Genomic DNA, 21,058 nt, shown 5'->3' with positions numbered 1-21,058 from the left:
CTCGATTCATCCAACTCTGGATGACCTGGTACAACGACCTGGTACAATGATCTGGTGCAATGACCTGGTACAATGATCTGGTGCAATGACCTGGTACAATGATCTGGTACAATGATCTGGTACAATGATCTGGTATAATGACCTGGAACAATGACCCTCTGCCTCTATAGCAGGAGTTCTTGAGTCACAGTATAAGAAACTTTTGCTGAAGAGGAAGTAAATAATGTCTCAATCTTTTCCACTATCAGTGTACAGATCTACTTGAAAAGTATGAGGATTTTATTTAGGCATATGAGGCTCTTAGTGATGTGGATACTTTATTAATGAATACTTTATTTGTGTTTCTTAAGATGGATGAGAATGGATTCAGACAATTTTGACACAATAAATGCTAAACTAATTGGCCGAAAGTTCGATGCAAGTGGTTTATTTTCCTAAAAAAAGAGGCAGCATATTTGCAGCTCACCAGGACGCTAGTATAATCTGCTTGAGTCTAATGATTTGTTAAATATGCAAGATAAGGGGGGTCACTTAGCTCATCCTTACATTCTTCAAGCACCCTGGCGAATACTTCGTCTGGTCTTGGAATTTGTATATTTTGAGATATATACAAGAGTTGTTACATTCTTGTAGAGCCACTAGTACGCGTAGCGTTTCGGGCAAGTCCTTAATCCTATGGTCCCTGGAATACGATCCCCTGCCGCGAAGAATCGTTTTTTCATCCAAGTACACATTTTACTGTTGCGTTAAACAGAGGCTACAGTTAAGGAATTGCGCCCAGTAAATCCTCCCCGGCCAGGATACGAACCCATGACATAGCGCTCGCGGAACGCCAGGCGAGTGTCTTACCACTACACCTTGTTTAATAACTTCCTTTCTGTTAAACACGAAACTTTCCAGCTTGTTCCCTTAACAGCCCACTTGACCTATCCATAGAAAAGGTCAGTATTGCGGTGCTTTAATCGATTGTTACTAATACGTTGTTTTTTTAACGGATTGGTCGAAGCCGCGAGAAATGCGATGTAGTGTGTGAGAGGCCAGATTGTGGCACTTGACCTCTGACCTAACTTATATATATATATATATATATATATATATATATATATATATATATATATATATATATATATATATATATATATATATATATATGAGAGTGTCAGACCACGGAGGAACATTGAAACATGAATTTCCTTAAGTACTTTCGTATATTAACTCCTTCTGAAGATGTATTAATATACGAAAGTACTTAAGGAAATTCCTGTTTCAATTTTCCTCCGTGGTCTGACACTGTCACATTTTTAATCACGTGTTTATTTTCGTGATACACACACACACACACACACACACACACACACACACACACACACACACACACACACACACACACACACACACACACACGTAATGAAATGTTCACACGTAATAATAACAGAACGAGGGGACATGGGTGGAAACTGGAAACTCAGATGAGTCACAGAGATGTTAGGAAGTTTTCTTTTAGCGTGAGAGTAGTAGAAAAATGGAATGCACTTGGGGAACAGGTTGTGGAAGCAAATACTATTCATACTTTTAAAACTAGGTATGATAGGGAAATGGGACAGGAGTCATTGCTGTAAACAACCGATAGCTAGAAAGGCGGGATCCAAGAGTCAATGCTCGATCCTGCAAGCACATATAAGTGAGTACATATAGGTGAGTACACACACACACACACACACACACACACACACACACACATATATATATATATATATATATATATATATATATATATATATATATATATATATATATATATATATATATATATATATATATATATATATATATATATATAATATGACTTCCTGCTCAAGAGACTCGTAAGTGCTGGTGGGAATGAAATACTTGAAGGATAAATTCCACCAATTCTTCGTTGTTATATTCTGGGACTAAGAATTGAAGTAAGGGGCGTGATGCAGGTCTCTGGAGGGTCGAGGTGCAGTATTTTTAACAGATTGGTCGCAAACGCCTCCCATCCCCCTGACATCAGAGTTCGGGACGAGCTTGCGGGGAAGTGTGGAGGGGGGGGGGGAAGGTGGGTGTTAGAGGAATTGGAATAAGTGGTATGAATTAAGTGTTCAGTAAAAAGTGTATAGTGTTTGTATTTTAAGTTTGGATGTGAAGTGGTTTAAAGTGTTCTTTTTTTATGATTCATTCTTTGATTCATTTTCATTACATTTTTTTCTCATTTTCTTTACATATTGCTATTAGAGTGAACGCTATTCTAGTTCTTATCACTATTTTATCCACTATTATCCCCCCCCCCGTCCTCGCAATCCGGCCACCCATCCATCCAAACACTTATACAAAATCCATCCACCAACTCGCACACAAATCCAAAGACCAAATCAACCCCCTCCCACCCTCCCACCGGCCCAAATCAACACCCTCCCACCGGTCCAAATCAACCAACCGGCCCAAATCAACACCCACCTACCCTCCCACCGGCCCAAATAAACCCCCACCCACCCTCCCACCGGCCCAAATCAACACCCACCCACCCTCCCACAGGCCCAAATCAACACCCTCCCACCGCCCCAAATCAACCCCCACCCACCCTCCGACCGGCCCAAATGAACGCCCACACGCCCATTCCTGGACCCCCATATGTAACTGTTGTGTTTTGTGGTGTTGCAGAAGACGGTGGGCGTGGGCGTGCCGTGTGTGAGGTCCGGCAGCATGACGGACTCCGATGTCTTCAGCAGAGGACGAGGCTGTTCGCGCCGCTGGTGCGTGTGTCTGGTGCTCGCCGTGCTCTTCGTGTCCCTGGGCGCCGCCGCCGGCATCTACTTCGCCTGTGAGTATCATCTACGTCGCTTCCATGTCCCCCCCGCCCCGTGCGTCAACTGTGTCAGGGGGAAGCCATCACGGGCTCGCCATAGCCCGTGCTGCTTGGGAATTTTTTTTTGTTCCGAGTAGCTGTATCTAAAATAATTTCCTCCATGTCCTGCCCGAGCTTTATATTCTCCTCTAAACATTCTTGTTTACATTTTGTACTTCTTGGTTTTTAGGTTCAAAGAAATTTATGTTTTTTGGAGGGGTAGGACTTAACAGTTTGGGAATATTTGTGGCATACCTCATCATTGTTTGAATCCCCATAATGTCTCAATTATTAACGCTAGATTTTCTTAATGCAAAAAAATATGTTATTTAGGTTTTAAAATGGTGTACTGTTGGCCAGCGTCGCACATGCCGGTGATGTTGCCTTGTTTATGTGTGGTGCTGATGTTGTCCTGGGGGTTACCTGCCTCTGAAACCATGTTTGTCTCGCAGAGCGGTGAATCTAAGACAAAATATATATGTTTTGAAGCAAAATGAGCAAAGACCTTCCTCCGCCATTCCCTCTTCCATCTATCCCATCTCAAATCCTTATCCTGACCCCCTTCCAAGTGTTATATAGTCGTAATGGCTTGGCGCTTCTCCCCCCCCCCCTGATAGTTCCCTTCCTTTCCCCTCCTTCCTCCTCCTCCCTCCTCCTCCTCCTCCTCCTCCTCCTCCTCCTTTCTCCTCCTTTCTCCTCCTTTCTCCTCCTCCTCCTCCTTTCTCCTCCTTTCTCCTCCTCCTTTCTCCTCCTCCTTTCTCCTCCTCCTCCTTTCTCCTCCTCCTCCTCCTCCTTTCTCCTCCTCCTTTCTCCTCCTTCTCCTCCTCCTCCTCCTCCTCCTCCTCCTCCTCCTCCTCCTCCTTTCTCCTCACGAACCCTGAAACAAATCCGAATAATTATTTGTAATCTGGGAGCATTTTAAGCGCGCGGGCCGTGAGTTGTGGCAGTAATGACGCCGATTAATCACGTATTCCAGCCGTTGTTAAAGGCCTTCCTGCGGCACAATGTCGACGGCAGCACACGCAGGCTGACGCAGACACAGGAGCTGACGCAGACACAAGGGCTGACGCAGGCACAGGGGTCTGACGCAGACACCATCCTTGTTTAAATATGACGTCGCATGAGCTTCCATTACAGTGTGATGTCGTATGGTCAGTAATTTTTTGAGAGCCCGGCTAGCTGGCCACACTGTCAGTACTAATAATAGTGTAGAGGGGGCATCAGGCAGCCGATATCAGCTTCACCTCGCTATCACGCCCCTGACATGGTAGTGAAGGCTCGTGCAGGGACTCGCTCGAGTACAGTAGTGGTGGGAGAGAGGGAGAGATAAGCCACCAGGGACCTAACATAAAAGATCTTGAATTGAAGTGCTTGATAATCATCTCCATTATATCACTTCCGAAGGGGGCAGCGGCCAAAGAGATAGAAGAAGGTATATTTCGTGTCACTATACGAGAAAGGGAACAAGTACCAACCCGTCAAGTACAGATCATTGTCCTTGGCCAGGTTACAATGCAAAGTACTGGAGGGAAAAATAATAATGAAATAAATAATGAAACTACTTTTTTTTTCTTTATTTGGATGAAACGACTTGGGAAGTTTTCATGCTTGTAAACTGTTTAAGTTAATAAATGTAACCAAAGCCATCAAAGATTGAGGAAAGATGTACACGTTCGTAAGTACTTGCGTAACTGCTTTGTGAATCTGGCCCCAGGTACTGTAGGCTAGACTGGCTTGGCTGAGACACATCTGACATGATTGAGAAATGCATCTTCAGAACGATGAGGAAATCGTCACCAGGCACCTGGGTACCTGGGTGTTAGTCAGCTGTCACGGGCTGCTTCCTGGGGGTGGAGGCCTGGTCGAAGACCGGGCCGCGGGGACACTAAAAGCCCCGAAATCATCTCAAGATAACCTCAAGATAACCGGAGGCAGCGGCGCCTCCTTCCACGAATTCCCATTTCCCAACCAACGGATGTTCCAAGGCGTTCTGGATATTATAAATACTGTTAAGGGATACTGCGGAGGATTTTGCCATTAGAGAGGAGGAGGTGATGGGGAGGGGTGTAGAGGGGAAGGGGGAAGTGAGGAGGGAAAGAAGAGTGAAGTGTAGTGATGGGGAGGGTGAAGGTTTCTTTTGGCGGATAGGCTATAGTGCAAGGATAGGAGCAGTAAAATAGGTACCTGGGAGTTAGTCAGCTGTCACGGGTTGCTTCCTGGTGGGTGGAGGCCTGGTCGAAAACCGGGCCGCGGGGACACTAAAGCCCCGAAATCATAACCTCAAGAAGATGGTGTTGATCCTATAGCACAATATTGTTTTTGGTCCGTGGGTTGTATTCAAGGTCTCATATAACGGAAAAAATTAGGTTCTCACTTCCCTGATATATTTCAGAATGTTCTAAAATTTCGTCTGCGAAACCTTCTTTGAGCCTCGCAACTATTCCAAAGGTTTATGGCTCTGGAGGTGACTGTGGAATATTCCAGACACCCGCGAGACTCCGGGAAATCGCTTTATTCCAGAATGTTCTGGATATCGGAGCTAATCAGATTGTAAATCCTACGAGTAATTGAACTAATCAAAGGCGCTTGTAGTCCCAGGTTTAGGAGAAGAGGAGTCCGCGATGCCTCCCAGACAAGGACCTGAACCTATCTCTTTATTGGGTCCTCTCTCTCTCTCTCTCTCTCTCTCTCTCTCTCTCTCTCTCTCTCTCTCTCTCTCTCTCTCTCTCTCTCTCTCTCTCTCTCTCTCTCTCTCTCTCTCTCTCTCTCTCTTTCTGTCTCTCTCTCTTTAAACTAAGTCTAGGGCTCATTAGGGCTGTCAGTTGAAGTAAGTGGTGAAACTGCAAGCAAGAGCTGTTATCCAACCTCAGCTAATCTGAATCTGACCCTTAGTTTATTTTTAGGAATGATCTTAAATCTAAGTAACAATCTTATAAGGAACAGAATGAGCCCTTTTTACGGATACATCGAGAGAGACCTATCAGGAGAAAGCGCCAAGTCATTACGACTATGTAGCCCTTGGAAGGGATCAGGATAAGGATTTGGGATGCATCGAGCTTTTTATGGATACATAGAGTTGTGTATATATCCCACTTCTCGGCGAGTATACATTGGAAGCATACTTTAGTCCTGATGTATAAAGTATTCATGGTGATTAGTCAGTAAGCTACTGTTGTGGCCTTAATACCCCCCCCCCTCCTCCCACGGTTGTATCCACTACAGCTGTATCCAGGGGACGTTCCATTGTATGTCTCTCATGACATTTAGTGTAGTGTACATGGGACCGTCCCCCCCCCCCAAGCTACAGCTCGTCCTCCCCAAGTTACAGCTCGTCCTCGTCCCCCCCAAGTTACAGCTCGTCCTCCCCAAGTTACAGCTCGTTCTCGTCCTCCCCAAGTTACAGCTCGTCCTCCCCAAGTTACAGCTCGTCCTCGTCCTCCTCAGCGTGAAGGGTCAAGTCGACCTCCTGCAGCTTAAGCAGATTAAAGCTTTCCAAAGTCCCCCTTTAACTAACTTTACGGCTCCAGATTTCAGACTTTCGTGTTAGACGGAAGACTTTACTCCATATTTTTGACCAATGGACATCAAAAATCATAATTTTGTCGTACGACCTGTGCCCTCGACCCATTAATTAGTTTAGTTCATTTATTATGGCCCTCGATCTTCATTTATTTTAGCCCTCGACCCCCATACTGTTCCCACTGTGGGGGGGGGGTGTCGTTAGTTTAGTTAAGGCCTAAGTAATTCTTTAAAAAAAAATTGGTGTTTCATCTCTTTTGTTTATTTTTTAATACATAAATATATTTGAAATATGAGCATTTAAATAAAATAAATACAGTCAAAACCTCTTACACAATACAACTGTTGTATAAAGATAAAGTAGAGTGCTGGCAGGAAGCACACAGCCTGTATGCGTACGCAGCTTCACATCCAGTGTTCTCTTGTCTTGACGCAAAAATTGGAAGCAAACGCAATCATTTACAGACAAAAGAAGATTCAAACAAAAGAATTTTCCAGGAAATTCAAGTCAGTCGACTGTGCTATTAAACGGAAGGACTCGCTTTTAAATTTACATATCCTCAGTCTTTCCTGACATTTGGCCAGGGTTTCTTCTGGGGGTCTGCTAGTAGCATGGGGGTACTTCACTAGTTCCTGGCTCTGGGGGTCTGCTAGTAGCAGGGGGTACTTCACTAGTTCCTGGCTCTGGGGGTCTGCTAGTAGCAGGGGGTACTTCACTAGTTCCTGGCTCTGGGGGTCTGCTAGTAGCATGGGGGTACTTCACTACTTCCTGGCTCAGGGGGTCTGCTAGTAGCATGGGGGTACTAGTTCCTGGCTCTGGGGGTCTGCTAGTAGCATGGGGGTACTAGTTCCTGGCTCAGGGGGTCTGCTAGTAGCATGGGGGTACTAGTTCCTGGCTCAGGGGGTCTGCTAGTAGCATGGGGGTACTAGTTCCTGGCTCAGGGGGTCTGCTAGTAGCATGGGGGTACTAGTTCCTGGCTCAGGGGGTCTGCTAGTAGCATGGGGGTACTAGTTCCTGGCTCAGGGGGTCTGCTAGTAGCATGGGGGTACTAGTTACTGGCTCAGGGGGTTTGCTAGTAGCATGGGGGTACTAGTTCCTGGCTCAGGGGGTTTGCTAGTAGCATGGGGGTACTAGTTCCTGGCTCTGGGGGTCTGCTAGTAGCATGGGGGTACTAGTTCCTGGCTCAGGGGGTCTGCTAGTAGCATGGGGGTACTTCACTAGTTCCTGGCTCAGGGGGTCTGCTAGTAGCATGGGGGTACTTCACTAGTTCCTGGCTCTGGGGGTTTGCTAGTAGCATGGGGGTACTAGTTCCTGGCTCTGGGGGTCTGCTAGTAGCATGGGGGTACTAGTTCCTGGCTCTGGGGGTCTGCTAGTAGCATGGGGGTACTAGTTCCTGGCTCTGGGGGTCTGCTAGTAGCATGGGGGTACTTCACTAGTTCCTGGCTCAGGGGGTCTGCTAGTAGCATGGGGGTACTAGTTCCTGGCTCTGGGGGTCTGCTAGTAGCATGGGGGTACTAGTTCCTGGCTCAGGGGGTCTGCTAGTAGCATGGGGGTACTAGTTCCTGGCTCAGGGGGTCTGCTAGTAGCATGGGGGTACTAGTTCCTGGCTCAGGGGGTCTGCTAGTAGCATGGGGGTACTAGTTCCTGGCTCAGGGGGTCTGCTAGTAGCATGGGGGTACTTCACTAGTTCCTGGCTCTGGGGGTCTGCTAGTAGCATGGGGGTACTTCACTACTTCCTGGCTCAGGGGGTCTGCTAGTAGCATGGGGGTACTTCACTAGTTCCTGGCTCTGGGGGTCTGCTAGTAGCATGGGGGTACTAGTTCCTGGCTCAGGGGGTCTGCTAGTAGCATGGGGGTACTAGTTCCTGGCTCTGGGGGTCTGCTAGTAGTATGGGGGTACTTCACTAGTTCCTGGCTCTGGGGGTCTGCTAGTAGTATGGGGTACTTCACTAGTTCCTGGCTCTGGGGGTCTGCTAGTAGCATGGGGGTACTAGTTCCTGGCTCAGGGGGTCTGCTAGTAGCAGGGGGGTACTAGTTCCTGGCTCAGGGGGTCTGCTAGTAGCATGGGGGTACTAGTTCCTGGCTCAGGGGGTCTGCTAGTAGCATGGGGGTACTTCACTAGTTCCTGGCTCTGGGGGTCTGCTAGTAGCATGGGGGTACTTCACTAGTTCCTGGCTCTGGGGGTTTGCTAGTAGCATGGGGGTACTTCACTAGTTCCTGGCTCTGGGGGTTTGCTAGTAGCATGGGGGTACTTCACTAGTTCCTGGCTCAGGGGGTTTGCTAGTAGCATGGGGTACTAGTTCCTGGCTCAGGGGGTTTGCTAGTAGCATGGGGGTACTTCACTAGTTCCTGGCTCAGGGGGTCTGCTAGTAGCATGGGGGTACTTCACTAGTTCCTGGCTCTGGGGGTTTGCTAGTAGCATGGGGGTACTTCACTAGTTCCTGGCTCTGGGGGTCTGCTAGTAGCATGGGGGTACTTCACTAGTTCCTGGCTCAGGGGGTTTGCTAGTAGCATGGGGGTACTTCACTAGTTCCTGGCTCTGGGGGTCTGCTAGTAGCATGGGGGTACTTCACTAGTTCCTGGCTCAGGGGGTTTGCTAGTAGCATGGGGGTACTTCACTAGTTCCTGGCTCTGGGGGTCTGCTAGTAGCATGGGGGTACTTCACTAGTTCCTGGCTCTGGGGGTCTGCTAGTAGCATGGGGGTACTTCACTAGTTCCTGGCTCAGGGGGTCTGCTAGTAGCATGGGGGTACTTCACTAGTTCCTGGCTCAGGGGGTTTGCTAGTAGCATGGGGGTACTTCACTAGTTCCTGGCTCTGGGGGTTTGCTAGTAGCATGGGGGTACTTCACTAGTTCCTGGCTCAGGGGGTCTGCTAGTAGCATGGGAGTACTTCACTAGTTCCTGGCTCAGGGGGTCTGCTAGTAGCATGGCTACTTCACTAGTTCCTGGCTCTGGTGCTCTGCTAGTAGCATGACTACTTCACTAGTTCCTGGCTCTGGTGCTCTGCTAGTAGCATGGCTACTTCACTAGTTCTTTAAATTATGGAATGGAAGTTTCACTACTCCGCATGACGAAGGTTTAGGACAGACAGGACACCACTATCGCAACTATCATCCTACAACTACACTTAGGTAATTATACGTAGCTAATTACACGCGCGCCCTCACACCACATTCCCCCCCCCCCCCCCCGCACGCACCAAACAGAAGATCGGCCAGTTACATTCCCCATTCAAAATATCAGCAAAGGGGGAACAAAAGGAATTCTTATTACGTTGCACGACAAAAAATAGCCGCAAATCATTACATAAACCACAGTGACGAGGGGGATTAACTCTCCCCCAGCGGCGGTCACAAGAACGAACTCTTCCCACCCGCCCGGGGGACTTCGACGGTCGACCTTTTGTCCATAAAACGCGACCCGCTTCCAGTAGGCGGGAGCGGGTCGCGTCTATTCCTGCCCGCCCTCTCCTGCCCGCCGTTGCTCAAACAACCAGACGTGTCAGGAGAGAATACACAAAAAAGGTGACTGATAGTTGAGCACATCCGGCTGATTAAATACAGCGGCCTGATGGATTCCCATGATCGCTGCCGGGGGCTATGGACATGTGTGTATCTAACGGCTTGGGTGGGGGGAGGGGATGGGAGGGATGGAGGGGAGGGAAGGGGGGGGGGGGGGGGGGGGAGGAAGGAGGGGGGCAACAAGTGGCCGTGCCGCCCCCTCCTGACCCCCGCTCGCCCCCCCCCCCCCTCCCTCACCCCCTTAGACAAACCATGGTGCGTGGTTCATCGCGGATCATCTCAAGCCGACAAGAACGGGTATATTTACGAAGTCAGTCACGTTGTATTTTTTTGGTTTATTTTTACGTGATCGTTACCGCTAGTCTGCGGTCATGCGGGTGTGTACTGTGCAGCTCGAGCACAGGTGTTGTGCCTGCCTCACAGGTGTTCATGACGCAGACTTCGTCACACACAGCTATCTCTTATTTCCTGGAAAAGGAGTCTTCGATATAAAGCTACAGTGGATAATGTGTAGAACAATTTTTTGTTTAATCAGTCGAGGTTTAAGTTCTTGGTAGTTGAGGCGAGGCTCAATAACGGGGCTCTCTCAGCCGGTTTGCTGGTGAGGGAACAAGCGGGGTGCCGCAGGGCCTATAACCCGCCAAACACACACCGAAACTACGACGTTGGTACAACGTTCGAACAAGTTTTAACACCACCTAACCAGTTATAACAACCAATATATCAAGTTGTAACAACGTTCCAATACGTCATAAACACATTAAGCCAAGATGTAACAACTTTATTACAAGTTGTTACAAGCGGAAAATAGAGACAGTTTCGGTTTGTGTTTCCAGGGAATGGGGACCAATAATATTCATACCTGCAGACGAATTGCCAGAGAAAACGGGCTCCTTTGCGTCCCTGTTTTGCAAATGATGCAAAGCAAAGGAAAAGAATTAGAACATAAGATTGCTGGAGGTTACAGGGAGACCTACACGGGCTACAGAGGTGGTTTGAAAGATGGTTGTTAGACTTTAATCATGATAAATGCAAGTAATTAGGATAGCATTAGAAGAAAAAATACCCCGAGGACATTACAGGTTAAAATGGAATCTGAGAAAAAAAAGACAACATCTGGGAGGATATATAACCCCAAACATGACTCTTAGGGAAATTATTAATCCAAATTTGACGATTATTTGATAGCCTTTAGGAGCCAAGACAGCCAAGGTAGTCCTTTAGGAAACTGTATGTAGCCTACATAAGACTACGACAGTTTATCACTGTTGACAAACTGCAGTTACAAGTAGTCAGAAACATGCAATCATATCTCCCGTGTCTTCTCTCTTCGAATGACTTAAAGGTTTAGCTATTTCGGTCTTTCCTCGTAGCTCATACCTGCCAGCTCTGGGACTAGTCTCACAGCAAAGCTCTGAACTCTTTCCAGCTTGGGTCGAAGCCGAGGCCTTGTTCAATATGAAACATTCTAATCCAATAACTCAATATGCAAGTTTAAAATCAAATTCGACGCAAAACAAAGGTAAATACGCCATTGCATTCAACAACTAACAGGAAAGACGGGGCTAGGGAGCTAGAGCCCGGCCTCTGCAAGTACATCCAGGTTATAGTATATTAGGTGAGTCCCACGTGCCTCGTGAAACCCCTTGGCAGAAAAGTCCTCGTCTCGTTAAAGACAAACTCAAGCTGGAAATAATTCAGAGCTTTGCTGTGAGACTAGTCCCAGAGTTGGCAGGTATGAGCTACGAGGAAAGACCGAAATAGCTAAATCTTTACGTCATTCGAAGAAAGAAGACACTGGAGATATGATCACCAAATGAAAGGTACTCCGGAGACTAAATACGGCAGACACGGAGATATAGTAGTTTGCATAGGTGGTGTACGGCCAGGGGGGGAACACAGATGGAAACTAACTAACAGGGGGGACACAGATGGTAGGTTTAATTTGGGAAAGTATCCAAATTAAGCCACAGACACGTATAAAGAATTTTGAATTTTGAATTTTTGAATTTTGAATGACCTCACCCGCTTGACTCCTGCCCCGCCTCACCCGCTTTTGTTCCTACTATTTCCCATGTTCGCTGCTGACACCTATTGACACAAGGCCCGCCACTCCTCCTCGCAGCCTCGCCTCCCGCCACAAAAATCCAATAAATCTGTGTGCTGGAGCAACGGCTCCAGCTGCAACCGCCTAAAAGGCAAATGTGAACATTCGGAACTGGTCCCAAATCTTTTTCCGGTGCAGAGGAAGTGGCTGACCAACACGTGGTCCCCGGAGTGCCCTCCTGGTCCCCGCTCTCTCACATGCTTTGGGGATTTGGTTGACAATTCTCAACAAATATAAAGGAAATGAGTTACTCGTGGATTCTAGGTTAGGATTCGAGGTTATGATAATTCTAGTTTGGCTCAGGCGACGAGAAACAAAATGGATGTACAACAGGTTTGTTGAGATTTTGGTGGGCCATATTCAGGTCGATTTAGCAATCCAAAGTACGACAAAACTAAACGTTTTTTGAAGGTCTAGATGGAGAGATTTATTGCAGAAATTAACCCTTGAGTGAATGGTACCTTGTGTTGTGAAAGTTCCACCTAGTGTAAATAATACTAGTCTATGGTATATCTGGCATTTAAAGACCTCGTTTTGAGTTCTCAACGTAGATGCAAAGGAAACAACTAAACACTACAGGCAGGTAAACCAATATATATTCCAATTTGCTGGACTAGAAATGGGCTAAACCAAGAAAATAAATACGGAATACGAGATGACAATCCTCATTGATTTTCAGCGCTGCTCTGAAGCCCACAACGGCCACCCCATCCGCCCTCGCAATCTAATATATATATATATATATATATATATATATATATATATATATATATATATATATATATATATATATATATATATATATATATATATATATATATATATATATATATATATATATAATTCCTATTTTCCTATTTAAGTGTTCTCCCGTGTGCTGTCTAGTACACTGTGCGCTGTATGGCGCTGCTCCTCTGCGCTGAATCTTCTCACTATTTTGCATCATCAGTAAATATTGATAGGCGTGAGCCTATTTATTATTTATGAGCCTATTGCTGGTCGTTTACCCGAGTGTCTTTCTACTTACCTAGTTGTATTCACCTAGTTGTTCTTGCAGAGTCGAGCATGGGATCCTAAGTCCCGCCTTTCGACCGTCATTAGTTCAGTGCCGGGACTCATTTCCCTCTTTTTCTTGTTATATTTACATTTAACACTATATATATCAAATTAGCTTCAATAACATTCTCGTCTAGTTCGTTCTAACCATTTACAACTTAGAAAAAAGTTCTTTCTGACATCCGTGTGGCTCATCTGTGTTTCCAGTTGTCAATTATGTCCTCTCGTTCTGCCGTTCCTTAATATGTACATTGCTTCTTATACTTACTCGTGTTGAACTCCAGTAGTCATTTCTCTGACCATCTCTGCAGGTTGTTCAAGACATCTTGGAGGATCCTACAGTCCTCATCAGTCACAACTCGTCTCATTAATTTGACATCATCCGCAAACGACATATAGGACTCGACTTCTGTAGACATGTCGACTTCTGTAGACATGTCGACTTCTGTTGACATGTCTTTCACGTCTATTAGAAATAGAACCGGTCCCAGCACCGATTCTTGAGGTACTCCACTCGTTACCGTTTGCCAATCCGTCTTCTCGCCCGTTACTCTTACTATCAGGGTTTGGGACATTTTTCTTAGCTCAAATGGAAACAGTCTCTCGTGGGATGAAACGTGTCAGGGACGACTCTTCGTGTAGTGAATGGACAGTTTTCTGAGCTGGACTGGAAGGATAGATTGGAGACACTATCTTGCACTTCAGCGGAAACTATGATGAGTCTTTTGGGCTCGACTGGGAGGATAGTCTACCTGGATGGATTACAACCCTTCAAGACAGAGACTGTCTTTCCACTCCCGGACACCATAATTCCAGTCGAAGGCAGACTGGAAAAATAGTCTCCTAGGATGGATGTGGAAAATAATTTTCTGTACTTCATGGCAAGGATCTATAGACCCTCGAGTTGCGAGAAAAGTGACATTCCCAGGCCCTGGGCGGACATCATCTGAACTCGGCCGGGCCAAGGGAACGATCTCCTAGACCGGGCCGCGAGACATACTGGCATCTCGACAAATACCTTCTCCAGGGGTGTAGAGGGAACACTGTACTCCTCCGGGATGGCCATTTCAGCGCTATATGCCTTTATTTGCACCTCTCTTGCGGCTCCCGCCCGCCCTCACACCCGCCGCCCTATTCCCGCCCAGCGCCGGGGAAACCTTCATTTTAGATCCTCTGCCGCGCCGACAGATCTCTCACCGACACCAGGAAGCTCTTGCCTGCCCCCCATAAACATGTTCCAGCCTCTCAGGGGCCTCACTTTCCCCACCTCCTCAAGCCTTTCCCCTTCCCCCTTTCCCCAAAAGTAAGCTGGGACGCGAAGAACTTCCGTCCGCTCTCTCTCTCTCTCTCTCTCTCTCTCTCTCTCTCTCTCTCTCTCTCTCTCTCTCTCTCTCTCTCTCTCTCTCTCTCTCTCTCTCTCTCTCTCTCTCTCACCTCTCTCTCACCTCTCTCTCTCTCTCTCTCTCTCTCTCTCTCTCTCTCTCTCTCTCTCTCTCTCTCTCTCTCTCTCTCTCTCTCTCTCTCTCTCTCTCTCTCTCACCTCTCTCTCTCACCTCTCCCATCCCACCTCTCCCATCCCACCTCTCCCCTCCCAGGCCCAACTCGCCCTCTCGGGGGCCTCGCCGCCTGTACCCAGCATTGATATATGCTCCGTGAAATTCAACGCTGCTGAATTGGCCGCACGCTCTTTGGCGCGTTAATGTGTTCATAACGGCGGTGATTAACGGCAGCGCTGTAACAAGCGTGACCCGCCGCTGTGGCCCGCCAGGAGACGTAGCTAGACCTTGAGAGAGAGAGAGAGGAGACCCCTGCCAGGTCAAGGTAGGAGACCCTCCCAGACCAAGGCAGGGGTCGCTGAGGGGAAAATTGCCACCATCTGACACTGGAAAACTTCTCTCTTAATTAACTTGTTTTTCTTCTTCAAATACACGACTTGTTTGGGAACATTTACAGGGTGTAGATGTGTGGCGATTTACAGTCCTTCTTTCCTCTTCCTTTTCTGCCCTTAGCTCGGGCCTTCCCTGTCCCTGACTCGTCCCTCTCCTGTCCCTGACTCGTCCCTCACCTGTCCCTGACTCGTCCCTCACCTGTCCCTGACTCGTTTTTCCCTTGCCTAGCCTCGTCCAGGTGGCCAGCGTGGCTCGCCTCTCACAAGGTGAGTGAGTTGTGTGTCACTTGGGACTGACCAGCGGGGCTCCTCGGTGGGTTAGTGAACTGAACTCCTGAGCTTGAACAGAAATGTTGTTGTTTTAGGTTCAGCTACTCGGAATAAGAAGTTGCAAGTAGCACGGGCTATGGTGAGCCCGTCGTGGATATTTACCTGGCACAGGAGCGGGGCTGTAACTGTAGAGCAGGAAGACTGGAGACAGTAGAGGCTCAAGGGTAGTCAGTCTACTTAATTTGAGAGTAATGTAGGTTTAATAAGTGATGTTTTCTCTGTTACTAATCTTTCAGCGTCTTGGTATAATTGCTAATGTGTCCGGGATCATTAGGCCGTCAAGTTTTGTTTTTTTTTATTTCAAGGGTAAAAATGTGAATACTCACCTAATTGTACCTGTAATAGAGCTTTAGCTCATTGTTCCCGCTTCTAAACCTTCAAATTAACTGAGTACAGGTTCCCGAGCCTTTTGGTCTCTGTCATATATATATATATATATATATATATATATATATATATATATATATATATATATATATATATATATATATATATATATATTTATTCACAATTCTGATAATCGTCTTTTTCTAATTGTGTCTGTGGCGCATTAGTGTACGTACATATTTCTTCTGCAATTTATTATCCATTTCCTCGGGGATTTTGTATGTGGTTATCATGTCATCCTTGACGCCACTATCTTCCAGAGACTTGACATTTAATTTCTTTTGTCTTTAACCACAACTTGTACCTCTCGTCTCGTGTACTAGTCTGGCGTCATACCTTTGGACTTTCTCCACCCTGAGAAAATCCAGTAAAAGTCATCTTCTTGAGAACTTCTTGCGTGGTGTCATGATGAGGGTTCGAACCTGAATACTAGGCTCGAATTCTGGCACACACATTGTTTGGCAGAATAATGTGATTCGACGCGGGAGTGGGTCTGACGTGTGTTATGTAAAGTCTTGTAAAATTCCTCCCTCACATTTCTGAAAAGTTGAAAAGTGTGTGTGTGTGGGTTAAGCTAACACGCACTGCTAATGATATCCGCTCGATAAAGGCTTCGATGGACAGGATATCACACCCAGGGGCCGGATTCACGAAAGCACTTACGCAAGCACTTACGAACGTGTACATCTTTCCTCAATCTTTGACGGCTTTGGTTACATTTATTAAACAGTTTACAAGCATGAAAACTTCCCAATCAACTGTTGTTATTGTTATAAACAGCCTCCTGGTGCTTCGGAGCTCATTAACTGTTTAATAATTGGAAACAAAGCCGCCAAAGATTGAGACAAGATGTACAGGTTCGTAAGTGTTTGCGTAAGTGCTTTCGTGAATCTGGCCCCAGGCTGTCTGCCTTTTCCTTTTATGGATTTTCTCTCCCATTTTGTATCCTTGTATCCACCCTTCCTGTTCCCAGCACTCGGCTTTACCTGTTCCCATCACTCGGCTTTATTACCTTGCATGTTGTTGATTTTAAATCTAGGTGCCATTTGGTGGACCATTTATTGCCATTTATTTAGCTCGTCCTGTAGTTTCCTGCAGTCGTCCACTGCTTTTATCCTCGTAAAGTTTCGCATTGGCAAATATCGATAGGAATCGTTCTGTCCTTTCAGTGGAGCCGGTCGGCCGAGCGGACAGCACACTGGACTTGTGATCCTGTGTTTGATCCCGGGTGCCGGCGAGAAACAATGGGCAGAGTTTCTTTCACCCTATGCCCCAGTTACCTAGCAGTAAAATAGGTACCTGGGTATTAGTCAGCTGTCACAGGCTGCTTCCTGGGGGTGGAGGCCTGGTCGAGGACCGGGCCGCGGGGACACTAAAGCCCCGAAATCATCTCAAGATAACCTCAAGAATCTCAGGAAGTCACTTACATAGGATAACACAAATTACCTATCCTGTCCCACCATATTTCTCCAGCTTGTGCTCTCTTATCTGTCATCCTTAAGGAAGCTTCAAGTTAGGCAAGATTTGCCATCTTGTAACCCATCCTGTTGATGATATTTAAGGCCTCTTATCCTGATGTTGGACTAGTTGTTGTTACAAGTTTTTCCATCTTGTTACAAGCGTTATAGACTTGTTACAAGCTGGAGTGCACAGGACACAGCCTGTAAAGCCTTCTATCTGTTTTTCTTGTTGTAAATTGACATTATATTTTCCGTTTTCCAGCTTTCGGGTAGTTCTCTTGTTTCCACTAACCTACTATATATCACAGTAAGCATGCAGCCAGCACAGGTCCCCTTTTTGGTATATAAAGTCACATCATCCTACCTTGTTCCACAGTGTGTGTGTGTGTGCGTGTGTGTGTGCGTGTGTGTGTGTGTGTGTGTGTGTGTGTGTGTGTGTGTGTGTGTGTGTGTGTGTGTGTGTGTGTGCGTGTGTGTGTGCGTGTGTGTGTGTGTGTGTGTGTGTGTGTGTGTGTGTGTGTGTGTGTGTGTGGGTGTGTGTGTGTGTGTGTGTGTGTGTGTGTGTGCGTGTGTGTGTGTGTGTGTGTGTGTGTGTGTGTGTGTGTGTGTGTGTGTGTGTGTGCGTGTGTGTGTGTGTGTGTGTGTGTGTGTGTGTCTGTGTGTCTGTGTGCTCGTTTGGCGTTCATTGGTTCATTGCATTTAGTCAACACCTAAACCTCTAGTCTCGTTTCATGTGAGCTCTCTGGGAACATTTGAATTATAATGTTACAAAACACCCATTGAGGTAGATCAGATAATTCCTCATCATTAGAGTGCTTCAGTCATCCTGCACACCCGATACTTATAAACATCAAATTGGAATACTTTTTTTGTATTTATTGAGCAAACATCTTTCTGCGACAAATATAGTGATTGCCATGGTTGGGGTGTGTAGTGAACGCCATGGCAATGATGGTAGTTGAGGACCATGCTAGCCTTTTGAGGGGTTACCTTGAGGTTACCTTGAGGTGCTTCCGGGGCTTAGCGTCCCTGCGGCCCGGTCGTCGACTAGGCCTCCTGGTTGCTGGACTGTGTAGTCCAGGGGGAGGGGTGTAGTAGCGTTTTCAAAGCTAGAGTTTGGTATTAAGAGCCAGGGTAGAGCATCGAGAGGCCAGGATAGAGCAGGAAAGAGCCCTGGCGTTGATGGCTCTGATAGGAAATATATGGCATTAAGAGGCTGTGGTAGGAGCTTTGATGACGGTAGCAGTCTGTGGGTATCACACGGCCGCACACACAACAGTCGTCCAGATCACCAAGGGTCCACATCTGCAAAAGTAGGGATCGAGGCTTGGAGTTCTTGCAGTTACATACTCATTTCTTAGACTCCGTCCATTATCAAGGACTTCTGCCAGCCATACGTGACTTGAGTTTCCTCAAAAGAGACTTAGAAGGATGAAAATGGAAGCGAACAGGTGAGATGATTTGACGGGCGGATAATCTTCAATAGGGGGCCTCGTAGCCTGGTGGATAGCGCGCAGGACTCGTAATTCTGTGGCGCGGGTTCGATTCCCGCACGAGGCAGAAACAAATGGGCAAAGTTTCTTTCACCCTGAATGCCCCTATTACCTAGCAGTAAATAGGTACCTGGGAGTTAGTCAGCTGTCACGGGCTGCTTCCTGGGGGTGGAGGCCTGGTCTAGGACCGGGCCGCGGGGACACTAAAGCCCCGAAATCATCTCAAGATAACCTCAAGATAGAAGAAGGGGTTACTGAAGGATTCCTGGTGTCGTCGAGGGGTTGACTCTACTCCCCCTTGATAGAGCTCCCCAGTGGTCAGGGGGAGAGGTGGGACCGCCCCCTAGTGGGTAAGGAAGGGTGGGCCGCTCCTTATAGTGGGTAAGGAAGGGTGGGCGTGGAGTGCAAGCTGAGACAGGTCGACCAGGAGCCAATATAGCTTTTTCTTCTGTCCCATGACTTGTAAAGAAGACTAATTGTCGTGTCACAACGGTGGGCTTGCTGGTGCCCCGCTGTGGCTCACGCCTCACTCACACCTAATACTCACACCTCATCCTTCCTCCCCCTCCCCCTACCTTACACCCCCACCTCTTATACTCACTCCTTTCAAACCCCCCTCACACCTCCTTACGTCCTACTCCAACTCCTCACACCCACTTCTTTCATATATATTTTACCTGTTCTTCCTACCTGGTGTCGTGCTTTGAGGTGGAGAGTGCCACCCCGCCCACCTGCAACCACCCGCCCCACCGCCAGTAAGCCACCCACCCCGCCCACCGCCACCCGGCCAACCGCCCCGCCCGCGAACAAAGCCACCCAGACCTGCAGGCTGCTGATAAGCCACCCAGACACTGACACCCGCGGAAGGAAATTAGGGCACGAAGTTCCTTTTTTTTGGCTGCCAGAGGAGGGGAGGGAAAGGAAGATGGGGAAGGGTTGATGGGGCTGTGAGGTGATTGATGGGGCTGGGAGGTGGTGTTGGGGGAGCTGTGAGGTGATTGATGGGGCTGGGAGGTGGTGTTGGGGGGGGCTGTGAGGTGATTGATGGGGCTGGGAGGTGGTGTTGGGGGAGCTGTGAGGTGATTGATGGGGCTGGGAGGTGGTACGGGGGCTGTGAGGTGATTGATGGGGGCTGTGAGGTGGTTGATGGGGGCTTGGGAGGTGGTGTTGGGGCTGTGAGGTAATTGATGGAGGCTGTGAGGTGATTGATGAGGCTGGGAGGTCTTGGGGGGGGCTGGCTATGCACGATGGGTGATGATGTTCATAGATGGTGGGGGGAGCTGTGAGTCCTCATTTTGGACTATGAGGAGGCGGTGAGATGTGAGAGGACGGCTCTGGTCTTAAAAAATAGTACTCACGCTAGCTCTCTGTGGGTTGGCTGGTACTACACTCACCCCTCACGCCTCGGGAGGGGTGAGGGGATGTTAGGGGTCCTCTGGTGTGATGTGTCTGGGTATTGTAACTGGAGCTTTGATTACAGTTCTTGGGGACCTCCGAATTTGGGACTTGGTCTTGCCCTGTGTGTGTGTGGGACCTGGCCTTGCCCTGTGTGTGTGTGGGACCTGGCCTTGCCCTGTGTGTGTGTGGGACCTGGCCTTGCCCTGTGTGTGTGTGGGACCTGGCCTTGCCCTATGTGTGTGTGGGACCTGGCCTTGCCCTGTGTGTGTGTGGGACTTGGCCTTGCCCTGTGTGTGTGTGGGACTTGGCCTTGCCCGGTGTGTGTGTGGGACTTGGTCTTGCCCTGTGTGTGTGTGGGACTTGGCCTTGCCCTGTGTGTGTGTGGGACTTGGTCTTGCCCTGTGTGTGTGTGGGACTTGGCCTTGCCCTGTGTGTGTGTGGGACTTGGCCTTGCCCTGTGTGTGTGTGTGGGACTTGGTCTTGCCCTGTGTGTGTGTGGGACTTGGCCTTGCCCTGTGTGTGTGTGGGACTTGGCCTTGCCCTGTGTGTGTGTGGGACTTGGTCTTGCCCTGTGTGTGTGTGGGACTTGGTCTTGCCCTGTATGCGTCTGCACCGTCGTCGCAGCGCTTAGGTCTGGCTGTGATGTACTGCTATCAATGGCAATAATAACATCCAGGAATTACTTTGAAATATTTTGCCCAGACCACACACTAGAAGGTGAAGGGACGACGACGTTTCGGTCCGTCCTGGACCATTCTCAAGTCGATTGTGTGATTGAGAATGGTCCAGAACGGACCGAAACGTCGTCGTCCCGTCACCTTCTAGTGTGTGGTCTGGTCAACATACTTTAGCCACGTTATTGTGACTCATCGCCTGCATTTGAAATATTTATTTATTGGAGGATTTTTATCAGTTCTATCTTAATATTTTTACTTCCGAATTATATTTTACTTGTATTTTATTTAATGTAGTTATTTAGAGTGGATTTTATCGCGTTACTAAAGTGTAATTGACCTCGTTCATATGGTTCCTG

General features: G+C 47.7%; 1 protein-coding gene across 5 annotated transcripts in view; it reads left to right on the top strand.

Moving 5' to 3' along the window:
- Nucleotides 1-21,058, top strand: part of LOC123761022 (atrial natriuretic peptide-converting enzyme) — a 504,836-nt gene that overhangs the window by 421,891 nt on the left and 61,887 nt on the right. For all 5 annotated transcript variants that reach the window (XM_069339377.1, XM_045746839.2, XM_069339376.1 and 2 more), the window contains one exon: nucleotides 2,683-2,842. In XM_069339377.1, the coding sequence (XP_069195478.1) occupies nucleotides 2,683-2,842 (160 nt within the window). The remainder of the gene's footprint in view (nucleotides 1-2,682; nucleotides 2,843-21,058) is intronic.

Source organism: Procambarus clarkii, chromosome 41 (assembly GCF_040958095.1).
Source record: "Procambarus clarkii isolate CNS0578487 chromosome 41, FALCON_Pclarkii_2.0, whole genome shotgun sequence".
Lineage (NCBI taxonomy): Eukaryota > Metazoa > Arthropoda > Malacostraca > Decapoda > Cambaridae > Procambarus > Procambarus clarkii.
This window is presented reverse-complemented; position numbering and strand designations above follow the sequence as displayed.